The sequence below is a fragment of the Vespa mandarinia genome, unplaced genomic scaffold (assembly GCF_050613455.1).
Source record: "Vespa mandarinia isolate Hongniang unplaced genomic scaffold, ASM5061345v1 scaffold_59, whole genome shotgun sequence".
Lineage (NCBI taxonomy): Eukaryota > Metazoa > Arthropoda > Insecta > Hymenoptera > Vespidae > Vespa > Vespa mandarinia.
This window is the reverse complement of record NW_028197193.1, coordinates 387,944-413,718: the sequence shown is the minus strand read 5'-3', so window position 1 is coordinate 413,718 and position 25,775 is coordinate 387,944. Positions and strand designations below refer to the sequence as shown.

The 25,775-nt window shown below is 40.4% G+C and overlaps 3 protein-coding genes across 5 annotated transcripts; 2 read left to right on the top strand and 1 right to left on the bottom strand.

Annotated features, from left to right (window-relative positions):
* Positions 1–52: 52 nt before the first annotated feature.
* Cdc10 (cyclin-dependent kinase 10) lies at positions 53–8,778 on the bottom strand. 3 transcript variants are annotated; one of them, XM_085664475.1, is made up of 6 exons: positions 8,549–8,778; positions 1,868–2,022; positions 1,141–1,741; positions 741–1,037; positions 436–569; positions 53–349 (listed from the first exon to the last, which is right to left on the bottom strand). In XM_085664475.1, the coding sequence occupies exons 1-6, from the start codon at positions 8,559–8,561 to the stop codon at positions 314–316; spliced, it is 1,236 nt and encodes a 411-aa protein (XP_085520601.1). In that variant the 5' UTR covers positions 8,562–8,778; the 3' UTR covers positions 53–313. The 3 variants fall into 3 exon arrangements, with proteins under 3 accessions (XP_085520601.1, XP_035731121.1, XP_035731120.1); XM_035875228.2 differs by lacking the exon at positions 8,549–8,778 and adding an exon at positions 2,400–2,557 and having other exon boundaries at positions 54–349; XM_035875227.2 differs by lacking the exon at positions 8,549–8,778 and adding an exon at positions 2,261–2,549 and having other exon boundaries at positions 61–349.
* On the top strand, positions 2,863–7,964 carry LOC118445549 (uncharacterized). Its single transcript, XM_035875222.2, has 7 exons — positions 2,863–3,495; positions 3,575–3,700; positions 3,792–4,000; positions 4,133–6,984; positions 7,065–7,201; positions 7,268–7,480; positions 7,581–7,964. The coding sequence occupies exons 1-7, from the start codon at positions 3,064–3,066 to the stop codon at positions 7,899–7,901; spliced, it is 4,290 nt and encodes a 1,429-aa protein (XP_035731115.2). The 5' UTR covers positions 2,863–3,063; the 3' UTR covers positions 7,902–7,964.
* Positions 8,779–11,999: 3,221 nt separating the features above from the next.
* LOC118445550 (uncharacterized) lies at positions 12,000–13,815 on the top strand. The gene has a single exon (XM_035875223.2). It carries the CDS (start codon positions 12,034–12,036, stop codon positions 13,615–13,617), a length of 1,584 nt encoding a protein of 527 aa, XP_035731116.2. The 5' UTR covers positions 12,000–12,033; the 3' UTR covers positions 13,618–13,815.
* Positions 13,816–25,775: the final 11,960 nt, after the last annotated feature.

Here is a 25,775-nt window from a genome sequence, read left to right as displayed (position 1 = left end):
CCCTATGTTTGTTCTCAAATGGTACGCGTCTAATGAATTTGATGAAGGTTTTATTGACATTGGTCAATTCAAAATTGACTTTATCTCATTTATGTTTCGAAGGAATCGCGATCAAACAAATCAAAATTAATATATTCTTTCATTTTTCAAACTATACGACACGTAAATAAAAACTATTTTCTCTCTTATACATGTACTCTTATACATGAGTCTTTTATATTCCGTTTATTATGAAACAAGTTTTTTTTTTTTTTTTTTTGTAATCCAGAAAAAATATTTAAAAATGTCTGTGAAAATAAGACTACGCTTCCGTTCATTCCACGCGTCTCTTTTTAACTAAAGATCCCAACTGTAAAATAAAATAAAATGTTTCAATAACTTGATTGACAAATTCTTTACTCAATTATGCATGTATAATTACATTTCTGAACTTACAAGATCCGAAATTGCTGGTAAATTATTAGTCTGGTCTGTGACGTTGCCCTCTTGTTCACGATTTTCTTTCGGTGGCAAGACTTTCTTCTTATTTCGATGTTGTGGGAATGTGGGCATAAGTTTTGGGTCGCAGGCTGTTGAGTAAATAAACATGAAATTTCTGTACCGATACGCGACGAGGGTGCGATAATTGTAATATTATATACACGCACGCACGCACGCGCGCAATAAATTTTATATATATATATATATATATATATATATATATATATATGTATGTATGTATGTATGTATAGTGTACTAACGTAGAGGTGGCTCTCTAAAGTAACTACTTTGTAAACACTCCTCTGCGGTTGCACGTTTCTTCGGATCGTACATGAATAAAAAGTTTAATAATCTCAAACCAACTGCACTTAACCAAGGGAATTTTTGTTTTAAATTATTATACGGTTGTTGCTTAAGTGTGAAATTTTGTAATGCTGGTAAAGAATTGAATTCTGGCCAAATAGCCTCGCTGGGTGTACCCAATAAATCAACTATTAGTTCCAATTGTTGAATTTCTGAACGTCCAGGTAAAAGAGGTCTATGATCCAATAGTTCTCCTATCATAAAAATAACATACAATATGATAAATCTAGATGGTTCGCGACGTATATAAATATATATAGGAGATATATTAAGCGACATAGGTTATTTCTTATTCACCTAATATACATCCAGCTGCCCACATATCGACAGAAGTTGTTTGTGTTTTTGCTTGTAATAACAATTCTGGTGCTCTATACCACAGTGTCACTACTCTGGGAGTCATCGGTTTTAAAGGCAATCCAAACCATCTGGCAAGTCCAAAATCAGCTATTTTGACGCATCCTTTATCGGTCATGAGTAAATTAGAAACCTTCAAGTCTCTGTGCACGATAAAATTATGATGCAAGTATCGCAATCCTTTCAACACTTGTAAAACGATGCATTTGACTTGGCTTTCAGAAAATGGCGCCTGCATATTATCCAATAAACTTGCTAAATCTTGCTCGCAATACTCCATTGCAAGGAATATACTTTCTAAACTCCTTCCGACTACGACCTCTCTCAAATGGACAATATTTTCATGACGGCACGATAAAAGGACCGAAATTTCTCTAAGTCCGCTTACTGGCAATCCATCCTTTTCATGCTCCATCCTAACCTTCTTAAGGGCTACAACTTTATCATTTTTTGTGTCTCTAGCTCGGTACACAATCCCATATGTACCCTCGCCAATGCGGTTCAACTTTTCAAACTCTGATACGAATCGACATTTGCCAAGCTGTTAAAAGTGATATTATAGGATTACTTATTTGTACATAAGTAAGTATTAATAAACGAAATTTAAACGTAACATTTAAGATAGATAAAAACAAATTATAAAATTTCTAATAATACAAATAATTACAATATCTTGATCGGGAATTTCCATCGGTTTTCCAGTTAAAAATGAGGTTAAAACACCCTTCCTTGTAATCGGCGCCGATGGATCCGGTCCTGCTTCGGAGGCTGCTTTTTTGTCGGTATCATTATTTTCTACCGATTTCTTTTCTAAAGCCTCGTCTAAAATATAACGATGATAAACATTTTAAGGGCTTCTTTGTTCTTAGATATATATATATATATATATATATATATATATATATATATATATACACATATATATATATGTATGTACATATATATATATATATGTGTATATATATATATCATTGATGATAGAATATAACGAACATTATTCGCACATACATGAACACTGAATACATCAATGATGTATGAATAAGTAAACATTTTATTATACCTTCGAAGCCTGAAAAAAAGGATGTCTCAAAATTCATAATTCCTTGATATTTATACTCCTCACTCTTTGTAAGCGTTCGTTCGGAACTTAACCTCTTGTACTGGTATTTAGTACACAACGTTACAGTATTTAGACATACCTTTTGTCATATTTGCTGCTGTATATATGGGTTATAATTTGTTTAATTAAATTTGTCCTTTATTTGAATATTTACGCATCAATAAACAAAAGTAGAATTTAATTAAACCGACGTTTAACAGTTTTACCGATAAGTTTGTATCGATGCGTGAATTATTCCTAGGGTCAGATCGATGCCATAAGTCTCTTGCCAACGTTACAGAAATACAATTATTACTTCTTTTTTTTTTTTAATCTGACAAACAACAATGTACAAATACGACGAGCTCGACGTTAATGAATGTAAAATAAGGGCCTTATAAAATGATGCGCAATTAATTATCAACTTAATATCAACTTTGTGGACGAGTGAAAATGGACGAGAGAATATTACATTTACTTTGTTTTATTAAAGTTGGCAACGATTTGGCGCCAGTGCGCATATCTTTCGAGCTTTCGCGCTACTACGAGAGAGTACACGGAGCAGTGGTTCTTATCCATCTGTCGAATAATGTCATATTATTAAACTGCTTATTTATTTCCTTTATAAAATATGGCTATTGGTATCGTGCAAGAAAATAATAAATATTAAAATAATTGCCGACATTGATGAGAGTTACGAACGGATTAATAATAAAGTTATTAATAATAATGACAATAACGGTGATGAGAAATTGAATGAAATTATGGAAACGTCCTGTGGCAATATTACACATGATCAATTCAGCAGAGATGGTGGCTCTGAAAAAGATTCAAGAGATATTAATCCTAATAAGGACATGGCTAATTGTGATAATGTTGGGGATGACTTTGAGAATGCCTTTGATCAAAATACTGTAGTTAAAGAGAAAGATTTCTTAGAGAGTAACGATCAAATTAAAAGAGTAAGACCATCGTATTCAGGCATCATAGACAATGATACTGAGGACAATGATATTGCTATTTCTTCATCATTCAGAAGCAGGATAAATGTGATAGAAGATGATTCTGAATCCGTTGTTTCCAATGGAAGTATAGATAGAGGCAATATTAATAGGAAAAAAAATGAGACAATGGCATTGGATAATGATTCTATAGATGGATACCAGTATACAATAGAGAAAGAGAAAGAGGGAAGTGTAAGTTCATTCCTTGCATTTTACATTTGGAGTAATAATAAATTATATCAATTATTAAATTTATTGTAAATTTATCTAGTTGAAAAAGGCAGCGAAAAGGTTTGAGACACTGGTTGATAGCGATTCAGATGAAGATGAAATTCAATTGTCGATACTTAAAAACGTGACAAAGTCAACGGATAGTAAGAAGGAAAGCAATAGGAAAGTGAGTCACTTTTTTTTCTTACTTACAAGATATAATTCTAGTTATCTATTGCATATCTATTATAAATTGCTTATAAAATTATTATTCACAGACTTCTATCAGAGCCTGCAAGGAAGAAGCCATGAAACAAATTCACAGCGAAACCCAAAGATTAATTAGAGAAACTGCAATATCTTTACCGTATCATAGGCCAAAATTACGAACGTTACAGGAATTTTTAAATAGGAAAAAAGTATCTGTAACGCTTCCAGACGCACCTACGACGGCTTCTAAACTGAAGATGTCTTACGCTATTGTAAGGTAATATTCTTCTGCGTTATCTTAGTATATGTGACATATGTAACATTTCGAATGTAAGAAATATAAAATACAAAAATATTATATATACTTTTAAAGTTATATATCAATCAGAGTTCTTTTTCTTCTACATAGCAAGGTACTTGAAGATAAAGAAAAAGAAGCAGAAGAATTTTACAAATCTTCCGACTCGGAGGAAGATGCGGAGGAATTAGCAATGCGTATTTCTGAACCTATTATCAAAGATGCAGCTACGTCTTACGTTACGAACGAAACAACACCTTTCGGCGATATTAATTGTCTTCCCGATGAAAATATTGAAAAGGTAATGGTCAATGATGAAGGTGAAGGCAATGCTCAAGTTCTTCCCATTAATAAAGATATTTCCCAATGTAAATCGATTATAACCGATACTTCAGAAAGATTATCTAATGAAAATATTGAGTTATTAGATAGGTGCAATTTTCATTGCTTATCTACATTGAATGTAAGTGATGAAGTAGGAAAAACTGATGCAGATTTATCAACATATATTGATGACTATGCTGTGACAAATGCCAAAAATGATCTGAAACATCATGATCATGATAAAAATGATGAAATAATTGTACAAGAGATAATAGATAAGTTGCTCGAATTAGTGAACTGTAAAGTTGAACATTGTGACAAAGATAAATTGAAAAAGAATATTCTATTGGAAAAGACTACGAGTGAAATATGTTTGGAGGAAAAAGAGTATAAAGTACTAACGGAAGCTATTGATAATAATCTATCGTTAGATAAAAATGACAATGATAAACTGCATGCTCGAGCTAGCGGCGATGATCATGATCTAGCTAACTCCGTTTTTGGAAATACCACTGAAAAAACAGTGGAACATATAGAAAGTTTACCATTACCGAGTTTCTTTTGCAAAGAAGAAAAGCGCATAAAAAGACAATCATTGTCCGATACGAGGATAAATATAGAGCCGCGATTAAAAGGCTCCCCGGGTATGATAATTGATTTATCGTGCGACATGAAATCGAATAAGAAAGGTGTAGAAAATTTAATAAATAGATTTCTTTCCAAGCATACTGCTAGTGATAAAGACGTAGAGGAAACAGCCGAGATAAATGTTGTTCACTTGGAAAATACCGCTGATGGATTAAAGACAGTTAAACGTACACTTTTTTATAAAAAGCCTGTTATCGAAAAAGAAGATCCAGAATTAGATAAGCCCGGAGCTAAATTGAAACGTTTGAAGGAAGATTTGAAGTTTAAAATGGCCATGAAGCGTAACGAAGAATGGAAACAAAAGGAACAAGAGTTAAGAGATAATGAATTAGAAATGGACGATATAAACGTACACGGTATAGATATCGAGGAAAAACTACAAGACGAATCTAGCGGAAGTGGAGAAGAAAGTGAACCGGAAGAGAACGATATTCCTATGGTAGATAAGAAGAGGTCTTTGTGTGAATTTGCAGATGATGAAGCTGAGGAAAGTGAGAATGAGGAGGAGGAGGAGGAGCAGGAGGAGGAGGAGGAGGAGGAGCAGGAGGAGGAGGAGGAGGAGCAGGAGGAGGAGGAGGAGCAGGAGGAGGAGGAGGAGGAGCAGGAGGAGGAGGAGGAGGAGGACAACGACGAAGAAAAATGTGCAAAGAATCGTATATACGAAAATGATGATGATTCTAACGACGATTGCATCAGAATTACAAAGAAATGGAAACCAAAGAGAATTATAAAAGCGTTCGAAGATGATTCTAATTTGTCGCCATTAAAAACTACAACAGACAGGATTAACGAAGCGAAAACAAGTGTTTTTGAAAGGATCACAACGAATGTAGATTTATTTGAAACAAATAATTGTCCAATCGACTGGAACAGCGATGAAGAAAATGATGTTTCGATTCTTCAAAAAAATAATCAGCCTGATTTAACGCAAATGTGTAAGACGCCATCGATTAAAACGAACGTTCTTGATTTTGTGTCTCCAATTACGCAACTAACAATATTGCATGCAAGCTCGAATTCTAGTAGAAAGAATTCAGCCAAGAAGGACGAATTCACATTTGTCAATAGTACCGAGTCATTTTCTCAAACACATATGCCATTCAATGCAACATGTAAAAGTCGTTATGATATTGATAAAAAATTGAAACCACAAAAGAAACTTTTCGATGATTATAATGACGTAGCGAACGACGAAGATCTCATGCAATTATGTTCAGGAGAGTTTCCCTCGACACAAATGACCGTTTTAAATCCGACATCATCTGAGGAAAAATCTTCATTGACGACTTCATTGACATTGAATGTATGTCCCGTAGACGTAGAAAAATCAGATAAAGATACATCATTTGAAAAGGAAACTTCTCAGGACGTGAAACTTTATTTGGACGAAAGTTCTGCTTCGCCTCGAGAAAATATGAAAAATATCAATGGGTCGACGTGGAATAAGTTATCGGCTGTCTTCTCTTCCGACAACGAAGATGACCCCGATAAAGATGGAGATAAAGTGAAAATAACAAGGAAACGACGTACGAAAAAATTACAATTATCCGACGACGACGACGACGACGACGACGACGACGACGACGACGACGACGAAAACGATAGTCAACAGTGTGATTTACGATCGGATCAGGAAAAGGTAGACGATTATGTCGATTATGATTCCGAAGAAAATGAAATTATTGTTTCGAAAAAGAGCAAGAATAATGTTGCCGCTGAATTTTTCGAAGAAGAAGCCGAGTTGAGCGATAGCGATTGGGATTCGGCAGACGAAGATGAGAAAGATTTAGACAAATTGGAATTCGAGGAAGGAGATGAGGACGAAATAGATGAAAATAAAGTGCGCAATCAATTAGAGAAAATTCATATGAGACAAATATTGGATCAGGATCAAAGAGAAGTGAGAATGTTGCAAGAATTATTATTCGAAGATGGTGATTTGCATACGGAGGGTAATGGGCGAGAGCGAAAGTTCAAGTGGAAAAATATAGGTATTCCGAGATATATCTAATGGAAACGAGTTCTGTTGAGGGCATTTCGTAAACTTAATTGCGAATGTTTTTTAACTTAGATAAACTCGGAGAGAATGGCGAGGCTTCTCGTATGGACGACGATACAGACGCTGGACTAGATTTACAAGATAACGAAAATGAATTGGAATGGTGTAAACTTAGACACGAAAGAGACAAGTTTCTCGAGGAGAAAAAGGTAAGGAATTTAACATATAAAAATGTGAACTCAACGAATTCTCAAGGGAGCGGATCGCATTCACAGAGAGCAGTAGACGAAGAAATCGAGGAGGATTTAGGGAAAAGTAAAATCTTTAAATTTGGCGTGAAATTGCTGAAAAAACTCGAATCCGGACAGTCCGAGAAACATGATTCTTCGGGAAACGATAATGAGCCCATGATAGAACCGATAATGCCGCGCAATTTATTCGATTTATTGAATGCGCCCGCATTGGGAGGAAGAAAAGGTGCGATTAAAGTAAGTAACAATTAAAACACACCTATACAAGTAATATCGTATGTATTATAAAGGACAATATGTTTACAAATTATATTATTTATATTTTTGACGGTTTCAGACCATTATGAAGAAACGTTCGTTCTTATCGCGGGGAGAAGAAGAATTAGATCGTATCGCTAAGAGAGTACGATTGAATGATACGATCAATTTGGCGCCAGCGAATACGAAAAACTTTTTATTCGCGCATGTAACTCCGCCCGTAAAGAAAGTCGATGACGAAGAAAACGAAAATATCCACGAAGAGGATGAAAACGAGTCGAATGACAAAACGTTCCGGCGTAGAAAGAGGAAGGCAACGCCGTCGTCGAGTACGACGCCAAAAACAACAAAAAGAGTTAACCAAGAACGAACGGATACGAAAGGAAAGAAAACACTTTGATATACCCACACACGTGCCGTTACTTGGAGAAAAAAAAAGAAAAAGAAAATTGTAAATATCGATATTATAATAAGTAATCACGTAATATACATTGAAATATAATACTTTTTCAATATATTTACATACGTATGCGTCGTATGATTGACATTAGTTTCCTTTTTTTGCACAAAGAACAAAGGAAAAGACCGTCGATCGGAAAGGGGTAGGGGAAAAAAAAAAAAGAAAAAAGAAAGAAAGAAAAAAAGAAGACAAGAAAAAAAAAGAGAGCGTACTGGCAGTAACGAGAGCCGTAGTACATTTGTTCGATACCAACTCTCATTCCGGTTCATTCGATATCGTCGTCCGAGGATAGCGCCGTAGGTACTAGGCAGGCAGGTAGGTAGGTATCTCTCACGAGTGCGAGCGTGAGTGGGCGCGCGCGCGCTCGCGTTCGCGTTATACACCGGTATTGGAAAATAATCCGAACAATACGGCACGGAGCGTATGTTTAATGTAACTCTATCCAATAATGCACGTCCTGGCCTAGGGCAACCGAGTGCCCCTCGTGCACGCTCGGCAAACACGACACGAAAGGTAGGGCTGAGGTGGGCACACAACCACGCGTTATGACCTGACTCATCCACAAGAACATTCCATTTATTACTTACATTTTAATCGCATGACTCCGTGAGAGACGAGCTTTTTCGCCAAATTTCTTCTAATTTTTTTCTAAATCTATCTCAAGACGGTCGTTCTTCGTGACGTTATTCGCGGCGTCCTCCTAACCCCGATCGTCATTTCAGAACGCTTCGATGAGCTCGTATTTTTACGATACACTAACACTCTCAAAGCTAAACGATATCGAGATAAGAATAAAAAAGATGGATGGATAAACAGCGGATGTTCTTCTCTGCGTCGTAACAGATCGTCGTAAACCACAAAGTAATAGACAGACGGTTCCTCATTTAAGCTTTCTCCTGCTTTGCGCAAAGAGAAGGAGAGCGACCGAGCGAGCGAGCGTGCGAGAGAGAGAGAGAGAGAGAAAGAGAGGATGAGAAAAGAGGGTCGGAAAGGGACGGGAGGAAAAGACTCGAGAGCGCTCAGGACTGCGGTGGAAACGGGGAATGAGGGTGGTTTGTTGCGTAAGCCGATTAGAGCATCACGGCAGTCACTCCTAGTCCGTGCAGGCAGGAGGAAGGAGATGCGTGGGTGGTGTACGAGCAGACCACGTTGATGCTCCGCGAAAGGTGGATTGGGAGGTTGAGCAGCGTGCAAGCCGAACAGTCAGGCAGAGACACATTAAAATCGCATAAAATATGCAGACGCATCCCTCGCTCTTTTCCACCACCGTTCCCCCCGCCCCCCCCCCCTCCAATCGTACGTCCCATAGCATAGTACCCATGTTCCCGAACTGCTTCTACGAAAGCACTCGCTTACATCCGCATTTCGCGTATGCGAAAAGCTTACTCCAACCAATCTCCTTTACCCTCTCCTCCAACCCCTTTATCCTTTCTTTTTCATCATTCTTTTTCTCTTCAAGACGCACACCACGTCCTTCCCCCAGGCCCAAGAATAACGTTTATTCGCATTATTATGGAAAATTGTCCATCCTCTTAACGATCGTACGACAATGATTAAACGATTAAACTTTTAGCATTTACGTGCATATATTGCTCTCTTCATTGTCAAAAAGTGACAAATAAAAAACGATCGATACTTTTGTTTCAACGTATCGAAAGACCATAGGAATTTCACGAGACGCATCGAACAAGATAAATTAGATACGTCGCGGCGTATTATTAGTCCACATTATTATTATGATGTGTCGTTATCGATGTTATATAGCCGGTTGTGCGCCGCCCGATATTGAATGAACGCGCGTCGTTTGATTTAATTCGACGCGCGATAGTAAATCGCCTATCGGCAACTTGTTTGTCGTTGACGCTTACTTTAAAATAAAAAAGAATAAAAAAGCAAAAAAGTACTTTTAAATATTTCCCGTACATTACGTTTTATGCTCGCACTCTCGGAACACGCCGAACATTCTGCGGAGATTAGCCGAAGCAGCGCGCAACACGTAGGAAAACGTTTTACGTCGTATCAAATAATTATTGGAAATCCGTATCGATTGACCTCCATCCTCGCGGCCCAATACGCACATTTTACATACACATACATTGGGCATATTAGTTCGAATAATATTTGCGGATAATAATGGACTATTGTACCACCTGTTTTCGTTCGTACGCCGGAATGATTACGCGAGATAAGCTATATACGCCGATGCCGAATTAATCCGACCGAATCAATGTCTGAACGTTTCGACCGGTAGCTTTTTTCTCTCTCTTTTTGCTTTTTTTTCTTTTTTTCTTTTTTTTCTTTTTTTTCTTTTTTTTTCTCTTTTTTCAATCTCACTTTATTGTCCTTCATAATTGTCAGATTAATTCTAATTAATACTAATCAATTAAATTCTAAACGCGCGTCGGGCACTAACAATCATCCACGCTCGAACAAATCCATTTCTTTTTCTTTTCGCTATTCCTCTGATAATAATTGTCAATGATTGCGTCGATTGTCGAGCTGTCGAGCTATTCTTCGAGCGAGGAGGGTGTGGGAACGTCTTGAGTGCATCTCAACAGCCTCTCGTCCAATTACAGCGTGATTGTCCGACCTTCGTAGATCCCACAGGGGTGCGGATTAACTAACGGAATCGACTGATCTTCGTGCACGTATAGCTTCACACGCGAGCACGCGACCTTCACGGACGAGTGACATATATGAGCCGATATTAACGTAGGCCCATCATAAGCGAGGAATTATTTATAAAGATTAACCGGCCACGGGCTCGATATACTTATAATTAAGAGGATCAACGGATAAGGCATCCAAATGTCGCCTCGGGAAAGAAATTTGGAAAATAATTAAGGATAAATACCCATCTTCTATATATACAGTTATATCATTTTGGTATACCTATCGAAAGGATAAAGCGCGAGTTCGTAAATGCCTATCCGTATAAAGAAAAATAATCGATCGAGCAAGAAAGGTAGGTAGAGTATGAGAGGAGGTGGCAGACACGAAGCGTAGCGACAGCGTGAGAGAACAACGACGTGGAACGTTGCGTTATGTGGGGACCCGGGTATACAATTAAAGGTATCGAATGCAACCGTATAATTGCGCACCTTATCTTACGGTTCAAGCACGACCCCTCAATCTCTTTTGCTCTCTCTCTCTCTCTCTCTCTCTCTCTCTCTCTCTCTCACACACACACACACACACACACATACACACACACGCGCACACGCACGCGCACATATACGCACTCGCTCGTTTTCTCTTTATTCTCTTTTCGCTGCGCGAAGAACCGTTCCAGTTTATTTTTCCAGGTAATGCTTGATCTGAAATTCATGAAATATCATGTATCATAGCTTATGCGAATGAGTTCAATTTATATTTCCAATAAAGATGGAATTTTCCGTTTGTAGCCCAACGCGTATCAGGCTGACAAGCGGAAAGAAAAGTATTATTTAAACCCGTAGTCCGTAGGATTTCGTAAACATTTCGATGAAATATTAGACGAGAAAACGAACCCAGCTCTTACAGCTGGTAGGCAGCGTCTGGCCGCGTCTACCCAAGTCTACCCGTTTCGCGAGGGGCGTCGGGCGTTTAAACGAGCACGCGCCCGAACACGAAAGAGGGGAGGATAAGCTAACCGACCAATAGGAATAAAGATAGCAGTTAGCTCCCGGGCGGAGCATAGGGATATACGAGACGTGGCACGAGCGTCCTTCTGTCAAACGGCGTCCGATCGCCGAGGTAGAGGGTCGTGTCGTTCTCATTTAAATAGGTGGACTTTACGAAAAAAGATCGACAGGTTGCCGAGACAGATAATTTGTTCGATCGTCGGTGGGATAAGAAATTTTTGGAAATAATGGAGAAAACGGAGCTGCTCGAATCACGAAGGAGAAGCGCGTCGTGAAAATTCATCAAGGACAAAAACGAGTACATACGAGTAAATACGATAAAAGAACAGAGAAGGGGGCAGGCAAAGAGAGAGAGAGAGAGAGAGAGAGAGAGAGAGAGAGAGAGGGAGAAGGAGAGGGAGAGAGAGAGAGAGAATCTTGCGAAGGAAAAGGAAAAGCGCATTTTTAAAATGCTACACAGTACTTTGCCTCGAGCGTTTCTCGCTCCTGGGCTCAACTATTTTGGTTATTACGGGGAAGAAATTCACCATCCGTATGCGGGACCAGGAACGAGCTGGCACATTCCAACGGATAACATAGCGAGTACGTACGGTAGAATTGCCGAACAGCATCAGACTGTACTCCGCGGTTGGGAATCTTCGAGACCGTCCACACCTTGCCCATTGGATTTGTCCCTAAAAGCACCGGCTACGCCCAGCACACCAAGGACCATCGAAGATGCTATCGAGGTAGACGACGAGGAAGATAGGAGGATTCGCGAAGAGGCCCAAAGACGAGCGGAAAACCAAAGATATCGAACGGACAGCGAGAGCGTGGATCTACTGTTGATCGAGGACACCGAGGCCGAGCCTCAGCGTAGCTCGTCCGCTCACAGCCAGCGCAGTTACGACAGACATTTGTCGGTAAAAGAAAGTGGCTTGCACGTTCAGGAAGTATTCGAAAAGGCTCGCTTTCCAGACGAGACCAATCGTGGATTGCCACCTCCTTATCCGAGCAATGACGCGATCCAAAAGTATCACCAATTACAAAATCAAAAGCTATTACTAAACAGTCCGACTCGACTGCAATCCATCCAATCTTATCATCAGCAGCTTCTATTGACTCCACAACATCATCACTTTCAAAGTATACATGCACCTATGACCCCACCGAGCACACCCTCACCACCGCAATGTCCAAGAAGGAAGACCAGAGAGGACGACGTCTCCTCGCCTTCGAATTCTATGGGCAACGTTAACGTTACGCCCCGACAAAACCTATTATCCGACAAGCCTACTCCAAGACCAAAGAAGAAACACGCGAGAAGATTGAAATTCGACGAGGATACGAGCAGTCCTGTTTCCGGAACGGTAATATTAGGACCGGACGAGGCAGTGGTTACCGGCGACATTGATCCAGCCTTCAATATCGTCGAAGTCACCGAAGAGGCACGAGCCGAACTGGCCAAGATAGAAAATCGACTGGGACCGTATCAGTGCAAGCTCTGCCGGCAACTCCACGAGGATGCCTTTCAATTGGCCCAACACAGATGCTCCAGAATAGCTCATGTCGAGTACAAGTGTCCAGAGTGCGACAAGAGGTTCTCTTGTCCGGCTAATCTTGCTTCCCATCGGCGTTGGCACAAGCCGAGATTACCGAACGGAGAATCAATCGCTGGTACTTCGAATTCATCCATGGCCAGCACCATGACCACCGAGATACCTTGCACCAGATGCGACGCCAAGTTTAATCGACAGGCTGCTTTGAGAAAGCACATGGTCAATCAACATCCGGAGAACGTTCTTAATGGCAACAGCAACGGCAACGGCAACGGCAACGGCAACGGCAACGGCAACGGCAACGGCAACGGCAACGGCAACGGCAACGGCAACGGCAACGGCAACGGCAACGGCGACAGCAATAGCAACAGCAACAGCAACAGCAATAACAACAGCAACAGCAAGAACATCAAGCTCGATGATGCAGAAGGTACATCGAAATTGGACAGTAGTCAGCTCGGTGTACACACTCTTTCGAGCAATGTGATGCCCTGACACCAGTTTCCTGCTCGACCCCTACCTCGACGGCCCGGATTTTATTGGAGATACGGCCTTGATTTGTAAGACTCCTACTACTTCGCACTATTACTTTGTACTAATTCGTAGTAGTAGAACCTTCGTTCTACTACTTGATACTACTTAACACACCTCAAAAAGATTTCAGCTTTTAGGTTATCGGAAGATTTTCGAATATGTGAGTACACAATCAAAATTCTCCTACTCGATCTATCAGTTCATTATTATTTTACGTTTAATGGGCGGTTTATAGATAAGGACTGAAATATATACTAAGTAGAAAAGGGAAAAGAAGAAAGAAAAGATTGAAAAAAAGAAAAAAAAAAGAAAAAACGAAAAAAAAGCAAAAAAAAAGAAACGAGAAAAAAAAGAAAACGAGGAAAAACAAAGGAAGGAAAGGAAAGGAAAGAAAAGAAAAGAAAAGGAAGAAATCGCGAAGAGAGCGATCCCTTGGATTCGAACGGAGGGATAAACGACGTTCGTTGTTATTTCACAGGCAGAAAAAAGTATTATTTTACTAGATAAGTGTGCGCTGGTATTGTCAGAGAAAAAGGAAAAAAAGAAAAAAGAAAAAAAGAAAGCGTAAGGAGTCGGAAAATATAAGACGGGCGCAATGAACGTGTCGGCTTGAGTTTGTAAATTTCTGTAAAAGTGGGAATTGATTCTGGGCGGATTTTGTTCGATGTAAATGTGTAGATAGTGACGGTAGGTCAGGTTGTAGGGTAGGGTGTACATAGGCGCGAGGAGGAAGCGTATCAAGCGTCAAGATCTCGATTCGTGTTGAGCGTAAAATTCTTCGCTCGCTTCGGTCTGGTTACTGGATAATATTCAATCGCACGTATTAGCGTTAAAGTACTCGTTTTAAGATATCCAATAAATATATATATATATATATATATATATATATATATATATATCCACCGGTCCAGGGGATACGATCGACGTATCACTGTCATACAGCTAAATATCAAAGATAGTTAAGGTTAAATCAAATGACGTCTAGTCACGAGAATCTCCAACGGTACTCTAGTCGTGCTTCGTTTTACAAGCTTACCGTTAAGTACATATTATAAAATGTATTATATTTAGGTGGACGCGATTTTTCGAAACGGTATTTACGGATACGATTCTCAAGTGTCAAGTGTTCTCCCTAGGAGCATTATTACTGATTGGATACGCGTTTCTGATTGAACATTTTTAACTCCTTTTAACCCTTTCGCTCCGAAGAGCGCGTGTAACGTAACGTGTTTTTAAATTATCCGCCTTTTCCTTCGCAAAAAATTAAATATTAATTATCTCTCTTTTTATTTTTCACATTTTTGCAATATCGTCGCTCCCTGTAATTAAATTAAAATGACATTATATTCTTATGCATAGATCGAAAATATAATATTTCCAACGGAATATAATTGCCTGTGTAAAATAAATTTGACGTTATTTTCTAAAGAGTAATTTTGGATTGTATAGAAAAAAAAAAGAAAAAAAAAGAAAATAAACTTCATTAAAAAAGTTTTTGATAGAAGGAAACATTATCGTTTCGTTCGTAATCGATTATTGGCGTCCGTAGATGCTATATGTGTATATCAGTGTCGAGTCGTCGGCGTATCATACGGCGTACCTACAGCGTAAATACAAGTTACAGCGATAACATTATCAGAAAAAGCGTGCCAATGCGAAAGGGTTAAGTGTGAACGAGCCAAGTTGCTAACTGAATATTTGAAACGACAATGTGAAAACGACAAAGATGCGAATTTTTTGTAATTGATATTACGAGGATATTACGAGTTGGATTTGCGCGATAGCAAAATTTCGTATTTTATAGATTTTAGTGTAACGCAGAAGCTCTGCATTCGTGATACTCGTAACGCACACATTGAAAGAAAAATGTTCCATCGTTAACTTTTCATTTTATCTTGCGTTATATTCTTCGTTCTACTACCATTTAGAATGGAAGAGTATTTTATAGTGAAAATAATATATGTAAATGTCGTGTTACCTCGACAGTCTTATAATAAAAATTTCATTCTCGATAGAAGAGAGATCTTTCGAATGCCAAGATATGAAATTATAAAGGAACGTTGATAGAAACGTTAAACGTTTAGCAAACATATTTGAGTTAAGCGACAAAGTGGGAATCGCACAACTACGTACAGCTGCAGATCAAAATGCACGTCCGCATTTTTATCCGCGGATGTACATGAATCATCTATCTGTGCATCTATTTGTATTACGTGCTTAAAAGTTTAAACGAAGTATTTAAACTTTTTCAAGACCGATCGATGGATTCCTCTTTTTAAAAAATCAAAGTAAGAATCAAAGCGAATGCGAGATGAATGTAATTATTGTATAAGTAAATATCATCGTCGTAATTGTAAGAAATATTTATAAGAACAAATGAAGAAAGGAAGAGAAGGGAATCTAATCACCTGTGTAACAGCTTAAAATAGGGCTTATAATTACACAAGAAAGTGCCCATTTTTTTGTTTTCTTTTTTGTTCTTTCTCCTTTTTTTGTTTCTGTTTTTCTTTTGTTTTGTTTTTTTTCTTCGGGAAGAATGCAATTTTAATTTACGTTTTCGTAATATAAGCTCGTTTGATTAAAGCCATTAAAGTCTTTTATGAAAGACCGCGATCTAGTCTCTGCGTTACCGCTTGCAATACGAATAAGCATTTTTATTGCTATCCACAAAAGGAAGAAATTTAGTCACTACATAATTGCATGCGAATCCAAATGAATGACGAATAAAACTATTGTACGTACGTACGCGATGTATGTATAAATGTATAATAACACAATTATTTATGTGTATCTCGCTTTAGCTATATTCTAACGATAGGACGCGGATAATAAGTAACTTGAGAGAGAATAAATCTCCTGCAAGCATTGATCATGTAGGTACATATATTAATTGTGTATATATATATATATATATATATATATATATATATATATATATATATAAGGTTTTGGTTTTCTTAAATATACGATACAGAGATTAAATCGAAGACCCGACTTTTCTTTTTCTATCTTGTTCCTTCAGATGATTTCCAGCTACCAGTACGATGGTAAGCGTTCGACTTCGACTATCGTAAGAAAGGAAAGGACAAAGACAAAATGATTCGACTCTCTCTCTCTCTCTCTCTCGCTCTCTCTCTCTCTCTCTCTCTCTCTCTCTCTCTCTCTCTCTCTCTATTGTCCATGCACACGATGCCCTGGCATATTACTTTACTATCTGTCGCCATAATGCCCTTTCGTATAGACTTAGTATAGAGGGATTCGGTAGTCCTGTAATCTTCGTGGAACCTTTGTGCCGAACGGATAAAGAAACGTGTCGCGCACCCTCCCTGGGGATAAAGAGCTTTAAACCCAAGAGGCTGATTTTTCAAAGTCCTTCGCAACGATTACTAATACGTTCCCTCTTACTTGGCTAGTTGAAATTTTCTCACTTCTGTTCGATCAAAGTTGCCGAACGATGAAAGCCTCTGAAAGAAACAGCGGGTTTAATCCTCTGGCGGATCGCGTCCAACGAGATAAATAAGAATAATTTAGTATTATCCGGACAATTACCAACTCGTGGAATAATAAAAAATATTATATATTCCAAAATCATCGATCATTTTTAGTTAGATCATCTTCACTCTTTCTTTAACTTTTTCTTTTACTTTTCCTTTTTCTCCCCTTGTTCGAGCTGGCAACCCAGCAGGCATCAACCTGGAATTTGATTGGCGGTGCATTTCTAGGAGATTCGTGCGATTTCAGGTAGAGATCGTGCCGACATTCTCTCGATTGAGGGCCGACAAAGGGATCGAGGGAATCTACTTTAGTCCCGAGGGTCTTACCTACGTCTTTCGTCGCGGAGGCGAGGACGAGGACGAACTAGAGAGGGATGAGGACGAGAGCGAGGGCGAGATCGAGACCGAGGATATATCGCCTAAGCGACTGCGTTGGCCGCCGTTGCAGGAAGCAATTTCGCAATTTTCCTCCTTGACTTTGTCATCTTCGCTTTGCTATTCGCCCGACGAAATAGAATTTTCCTGGTCGCTCAAGAGCGCCTCTTATCGGGTACACCCACACCACCACCACCACCACCACCACCATCATCATGATGCTATATATCGACGAAGCTAGTATTTTGACGAATTTTTTCCCAGAAATTTCATACATCTACCATCGTACGAAAAGGAACGGAAAAGAAGCCTATATATAAGGGTTGGGGAGGGGGGTTGGGAAAACCGTTTGACCATTAACTCGAACCGTTTAAGATACGAGACCGGAATGCCAACCATGAAATTGACGGAGATTAGATTACCGCGTCTCGAGAATCCGTAGGATCAAGGAGATCGTTGCAAATCATATAATTGTTTCGACCGCTTACTGTTTAGGGACACTGCCCGAATAGAGACAAATCCCCTATATAAACTCGCGCCGTTCTCTCCCTATATCGTCGTGTGTATGCTTACAATAGCTCCAGTAATCTGTGAAGAAACAAACGCTTTCATTTCTGAAATGATGACAAAGCTGAATTCTCAGAGAGTCAACTTGGAACTTTTCTTTGCTCTTCCACCACCGATCGATGAATTACATCGGCGACAATTATATTCATAGATTTTACAAAGTTTTCTAAATTCTCTAGTATAATACGAGTCCTAGAATGGAGAGATATTATAAAAAATAGAGAGATATGCGCATAGATGTAAAAGGGAAGTATCCATTTTGAGGTAGACCGAGAAAGTTTCGTCGCGCGGAGAAAGCTCGTGAATAGAAACTCGATAGGCGAAAAGACACGGTGCGTTTACGTGGACGACGTAAGTAAGCGAGTAAGTACTTACTAGGTATTTGAGAGATGAACAAACAGAGACGGGACAAACGGTGCTTTTATCGGTGGGCAAACAATTGTAACCCCCTTGTCGTAAAAACGTAGCTCGTACGCGCTAGAATATCGTCGGCGCACATCGATGTTCGATCGTCGTAAACGACAAATATATCGAGGATAATAACTGTAAAAGCTTTGGAGGAGGCGTGTCTTGAGAATTTGCCGATTGGAAGAATCTATTTGGAGTATCTGTCTTTGGAATAAAAGTTTCAACGTGAAGGGACTTTCGACGTGAGGTTGACGAGAAGAAATGATGAAAGCAAGTAAAGGGAAAAAGATTAAGGTTTGATCGTCATTAACTTTAATCCTTAAGAAGAGAAACTTTATCTTTTGTTTCGCAGTTACACGCGTAGAGAGGGGGGGAGAGAGAGAGAGAGAGAGAGAGAAAAAATTAAAAGCACTTACTTTTGGATCGTTACAATATATAATGACGATAAAAGAATCGGACATCCGATGGCGAAGATATATTGCGCGAAGATCTGCTGTTTCAGCTTATCGACGAAGTTGGGAGAGCTGGGAGATCGCTTTAAAAAGCGAACGGATTTTTACTGTATATAGGTAAGATTAAAGTGTAAATGTACGTATAAAGTGTAGATTAAAAGTGATTTTTTGTGACGCGCAAGGCGATAGAAGGAAGGAATTGTATAGGAAGGTGCGCGCTTACGTCTGGATTGCGCCTACGAAGAAGAGGCGTCTAAGAAACGTAGGTATAATTACTTTCATCGTAAGATGGGAATTAGGAAGAAGCGTATTCCGGTCGGTGGGCTTGTATCAAGGTTCTCGCATTCAATGCCAGGAGGGATCAGCCGTGGTAAAGCATCTTACGCGAGATATCCGCGCTACCTAATTCCCTCAGATTTCTTTGATGCCGTGCCGTGCCGTTCTACGGTTCGTGCATTACCCCTCGTTCCGACGTGAGTCCGACCAAAGAAGGAAATAAATATCACGGTAATCTCGGATTCGCGATGTGGAACACGACCGGGCTCGAGGATTCTCCTTGTCGCTCCTATCAAACCTCCATACGCTTCCGTACTCCTTCATACGCTTTCATACGGTACCGCTAGTCAACCAGCATAGGCTACTGCCTATAATAGACGAGTTTCGATCTAACTCTCCGATGGGATCCCAATGACGATGATCAAGAGTGTATTATATCGAGAGTGTACATGTATTCTCGGTTCTTGTTCAAAGGACAAGGAAAGTCTGTTAAAATAGGAACAATACGCGCGTCTTGAATCGCGCGTCTGACTGCTTTATGCATTTCCGCTCGGCCGGGCATCGAACGGACGAACGGACGGCGGACGGACGGACGAACGGGCGAGCTCGTTTCTCGTCCAGCTTCAAAGGAAACCACAGAGGAAACGGACAGAGAGAAGCGGACAACAGGATGGTCTAACGATGCGGTCGAACGCGCGGCACCTCTCCTGAAAGCTTACAATCAGATTCGACGTGTCGACGTGTCTCCACATCGTGACTACGTCTCGATCGTCTCGTACGTCGACACCTCGTTAACTCATTGAATCGTACGACCCCAATTCGTTCTACCAATTATTTTTCGCAGACGACTCTGTTCCTTTCGCACTTGTTTACGCGAATATTCTAAACGTGCGAGAACGTTCATACGTAAACGCGCACCGAAGTATTTTATCGAAGACTTTAGTCATCGTCGTTCTATCAAAACAAAACATTAAGCGCAGATTAATGTAGAAACAAAAGAAAAGAACACTTTCAAACGAGAACACGCTTCTTTTTTTTTTTTTGTCTTTTTTTTGTTTTGTTTTTTTTTTCTGTCATATCCTCTCATTCGATCGATCAGGTCGCTTCGGAATCCGTGAGAGACACCAAGGAAGGCGTGGAAATACTACCGATACATTCGTCCCCGCTAGACCAATCGAATAAAGCAAATAAATTCCCTTTCGATGTTTCGAGCCGACTTCCGAAGGTCTTCAGTTTGAGTTTAACTCGTCGTTCGAGTAATACCAAATCCTCGGTACATTTTCTCACGGCACTGTCGACGCGCCGATCGAGAGAATCGTCGGAACAAACGCTATCCGACGCGATGTACGAAGTATCTCCGTGAAGCTTTTGTCTTTCGTAAATATAAAAAGCATTTGCATTCCCTTCTTCGCAAGTGCTCCCGCAAGCATGAAGATCGTACCGAGAATAGTCCGTCAGTACGCCCGAATCTATAGATTCAACGAGCCGATGTTCCGATAATTTCTCCCATCTCGAGGATCCAACCCGCGAGAACGTTGTCTCTAATTTCCTCTTCGACAAAGTTAAAGCACCCGTTTTAATCGGTTTATCCTCATACGTAGGGCCTTCGAACTTTTTGTTCGTTAAACCGTTCGAAATAGAGAATACGCTTGCTACGCTTGCCGCGCTTCCTAGGTCGGGATAATCGAGCGAAGATCTTACGGAAAGAATTTTATCATCCCATTTCGGATTGACGTCTTGCCGAGCAAATGGAAAATCATGAGAAATCGCGTAGTCCTGGTAAATCGTAGAATTAATGCTCGAACGAGAAGGATCGTTGAAATCGTAGGATTCGTCGAGCGTGTCCTTCGATATAGATACACGTTGACTGGATAGATCGAAAAAATCATCTTGAACGGACAAGGATGTTACGGATTTGGAGGATCGACGGTGCGTGGGTATTATCGGTAAGGATTTCGATTGTTCGATGCTCGTTAAGAAATGATCGTCTTTGGGATCTAAAAGGTCTTCGTGATCGAGAGAACAGGCCTTGTCGAAGAAGCTGGTATCATCGGAATAAGAAAAGTCTTCTTCGGCCCTCGAGGAAGACCTATCGAAATCTTTGTCTATTCTTTTCCTGATATCCTCGAGGATTCCGTTCTCGCTGTAGTATTCTTCCGATTCGGACCGCAGTTCTCTCGTCGTTTCTATCGGAGTGAAAAATTCTCTGCAACGGTTGGACATGGAAGATCCGTTCGAAGAAATATCTTCTAAAAGGAGATCCTTTGCGAGTCCCTTATCAGGATCTTGGTCCGTTAACGTACCTACGTTCGATATAAACCGTTTCGAGATGAACGTCGCGTCTGAAACTTTCTTTTTCCTTTCGCACTCGTTCCGATCGAATTTATCGTAATCCACAAGGAGACCTTGCCGACTGGGAGATCGGTAAATCGATTCGTTCGTCGTCGCGGTATTCGATCGGACGACGCTTTCGTTTAAAATGGGTAAGTGTAACTCGGTAGGAATTGAAATAAGATGTATAGACATGCTCGACGACGAGAACAAATCTGGGATCCATTTCTTCGAGCAGTTTTCGTTTCGGGAGAGACTCCTGCGCGGTTAAACGTACGATTGTTTATAATTTTTTATATCATAGGGAACAATAGGGAGGAGTAAAAGTTTGTTATCTTCTTATTACCTGCGTGCCAAAGGAGCGCGGTCTTTAAAGTATTCGACGGCGCGCTCTCGGTCATCTTCCGTATCGAAATAAATCTTTCTTCTCGTTTTTTTCCTCGATTCGTACAAGCCGATCGAATAGACTTTTGGCGTCACGGACACGAGACTCTTGGAGATGCTTCTACGGAGAGACGTCGTCGACCGTTCTCCCTCTTTCGGCTCGCAAAGATATTTCGTCGTAAACTTTGGACACCAATTCCTTTGACAATGAGTACGAAAACGTGGCACAAAGTCGTCGTCACGCTGAAAGTCCCTCTTTAGGCGATCGATGAAAAGCGATGCCGTTCGGATTGCTCTCGTATTTCCTATCGACGGCGCTTTTCTATCCCTGCTGTGACGTTTACGATGATCCAGAGAATCCTCGGAGGAACTTTGAACGTCGTAGATCCTTCTAACGGACTCATAAATCCAACGTTCGCCTGTGCGATCCTCGATGAGAGCGCACATCTTGCGTACTTAATTTTTCCCACCTTGCGTAATTCCTTGCTAATAAAGCAGTCGATCGCAGACGCTCTCGACGATTTCTCTTTCGGCGTAAGAGATGCATGCGCTTACGCATCGCTCGCCTTCTCGATTGGGATCAATGTGAATATTAGAGGATATCTATTAATTTATATATGTGTGCGTGCGTGCGTGCGTGCGTGCGTGCGTGCGTGCGTGCGTGCGTGTGTGTGTGTGTGTGTGTGTGTGGTATATAGAGGACGAACGAACGTTCCAAGATAAGAGATTCTTATAAATGGGACATCCCGTCCAGGGAAATAATCACCTTGTTGTATCGTTAATGCAAACTCCTCTTATCAATTTTTCTCAAACTCATAGCCCTCAATGATATCGATGATATCGAGCCGATGATATATCATTTCAAGTATTTCACTGTTATATTCGCCAAAGACGCGTCCCATAAGCCCATCCAAGTCGCGTATAACGAAATGGTATTCTTTATTCATCGATATGCACGTAGCGACAGGTTAATATCGCCGACGACGGAATTTTATTCTCGATATTATTCGAACGTATCTCTCGTTTCGACGATTTCAATATTGATCGAGCTAATGCCAATGTATATATCGGACGCGGAGATTTTAAACGTAACGACGCGATTCTAAGGAAGAGAGTGGCAACGGCTAAAGGTCTTCGAGAAAAAGTTCGACGCGTCGTACGATTGGCAAAACTATTAGGATCGATGTTGGGACGCGTCGCTATCTTCGGTACGATCAAACGACGATCGATCGATATCGCAAAGGCGCAACATAATCATTCATAATGTGATTGTACGTTTTAAGTGTCATTAGAGTAAAACGGTATCGCGTTAAGATGACGCATATATGTATATATATATACATATATATATATATATATATATATATGTATATATATATATATCTATGCGCGTTCGCACGCGTATAACAAAAGGACCTATATGTACGATGAGTTGTAATCAGAGTTCCATTACTCCGCAACCGAAGGACCGAGGATGGAGGAGAGCTCGGGATAGCCGCTAATGGGAAGCTATGAAATTCTGTCTATGAAATCGCGCGCGTTCTTCCCCACGGCGATGTTAAGTCATGTGCAACGGAATGTATTATCGCATAGCGAAGGCAGTTAGTCTGGGCATTCAATATGTCTCACATATTCCTATCTAAAACATCTATCGTTGATATTCTCTTGCGATGAGCTCTCGTTCCGCTTAATAATTTCAACGAGCTGACCTCGATGTCCATGGGCTTTTGGAACGGAACTTTGAAAATTAAGCCGTAAAGGGAGTGCCGCGTTGGCAATGCGATGCTCGAGGGTGTTCGTGTTCGACTTTCGCTTTGGCGAAGGATAGATCGAGCACTTGTTGCGCAAAGAATCGCCGAGGTAAATGCCGAAATTTCCAAGAGCCTCGCGAGGAAGCGTTTGCATCGTTGCTTTAATTTCCTTTTCCCTTTTTTTTTCCAAATGACGGGCACAAGTAAAAAGTATTCTCTCCCTCTCGAATCGCGGTTCTTTCGCTTCGTCGCGGCCTCTTTGCATATTGAATTATTTCTTGGAAGTCGCGGGACTTGTAAAAACAAAAAGGAAAGAAAAGAAAAGAAAAGAAAAAAAAATAAAATAGACTCAACGTGCTAGATATCTCTGACGTGCCAGTTTGCCGTCTCTTGCACGCAGTAATTATGCCTATTCTGCTTCGAGTACGCATATAAACGCGACCACACGTATGTTACCTACGCATACGTGTAGGTAATGTAAACGAAAATAAGGGAGAATCGAGCGTGCGTCTAAATGGACCGGTCTCGCGAGAACGGCCTGCGAGCGATAAAATTATTAACGTAAATGCCGGAGTGCGCGCACGCGTTTCAACCTTTTTCCTCTTCTGTCCGAAAGAGAAAAAAAGAGAGGAAATTGGATTCGATTAAGGCAATCGAGGACTCGCGGTTGAAGCGTGCACACGTTCGCCTATCGTCGAACGTTGATTTTTAAACGTTCCTACCAACGTTGCTACCTTCTTTTCCACCCTCTCCATCGTTTTCTTTTCCTTTTCTTTTTATCTTTTTTTTTTCTTTTCTTTTTTTCACCTCCTGGCGCATTTCCTTGACTTCTCCTTATCTCTCCCAGATCGTATTCCGTCTTTTTTTTTCGCGCAGGCGAGGAAAACGTAGAAATTTCTTTTCGCCCTCCTCTCTCTCTCTCTCTCTCTCTCTCTCTCTCTCTCTCTCTCTCTCTCTCTCTCTCTCTCTCTCTCTCAATTTCCCTAGTCGAGGACACGCGTCTTTTCAAGTGGAATTCATTTGCATACGCGCCTCGGTTCACAGGCATCAGCCGGCCCCGGCACGTCACGCGTGCATTCTTTGACTCAGGACTTAGGACGCGAGTAGTGTAAGGCTGTTACTACTTTTTTCTTACGCTCTTTTCTCTCCCTCGAAAGCGACTTAAATGCGACTGGATGGATAGGCAGTAAACGTTTTCGATTCTCGGTAATATAAACTTTCTACGAAAGTTTTCAAAGTCCGATCGATCTTACGAAGCGTAATTTGTAAATGAAAAGAGTAGGAAAGACAAGAAGGACGTTCCCACGCGTCGAAAAGAGTTCGAGCGTCGTTCTCGTAGGATGTGAATTATCGAGCAGAAGGTGCGCACGCACAAACACTCGTACAATGGACAGAGGTTGCATTGGAGTTTCGTCTATGGGAGCCAGTCGAGACCCCTGCCTCCACGAATATTCCAATACTTTGGTCGTTGCTTAACAGAGGGGTGAGACTATTGACGATTAGTTTTACTCAACTATTTTCCCAGTCGCCCAACGTTGGTCCGTGTTTTGGTCCCTGTTCCTCAGCGCGTCCTCAGCATTTTTATCATCTCGCGTAAACTACGAAATTACGTAGTGCGAATTTACCTATTTTTATGGCGTGAGAATGGACGATTTCGATACTATCTCGCGGTTCCCAATGTAGAAAGACCTTCGTTATTATATTATGATGGTAGAGTTCGAAATCTCATTAAGTAAGTGTCCGACGATTTGACTCGACTCTTTTCTTTTTTCCCCGCTTCTATTTACCTCCTCGTCGTTCTACAGTTGTCCCGTTCTCGCAAGGCACGATTAGTAATTATTACTCCGTGTAATTATTCGACATTAGACAGAGGCGCGTCTCTCTCCGCGTACGTAATCATACGTGCGAGGGCGGAATACATTATTCGCGCTTACACTTCTCATTCGCTCTACGTAATTCGAGTCACGACTTCGATGAATGACGTGGATAAGAAAGCGAACGTGGTGGTACAAAGCGAGATAGAAGGAGAAGGAAAAAAATAAGCAAAAAGGAGCAAAAGAAAAGATAAAAGCGTAACTATC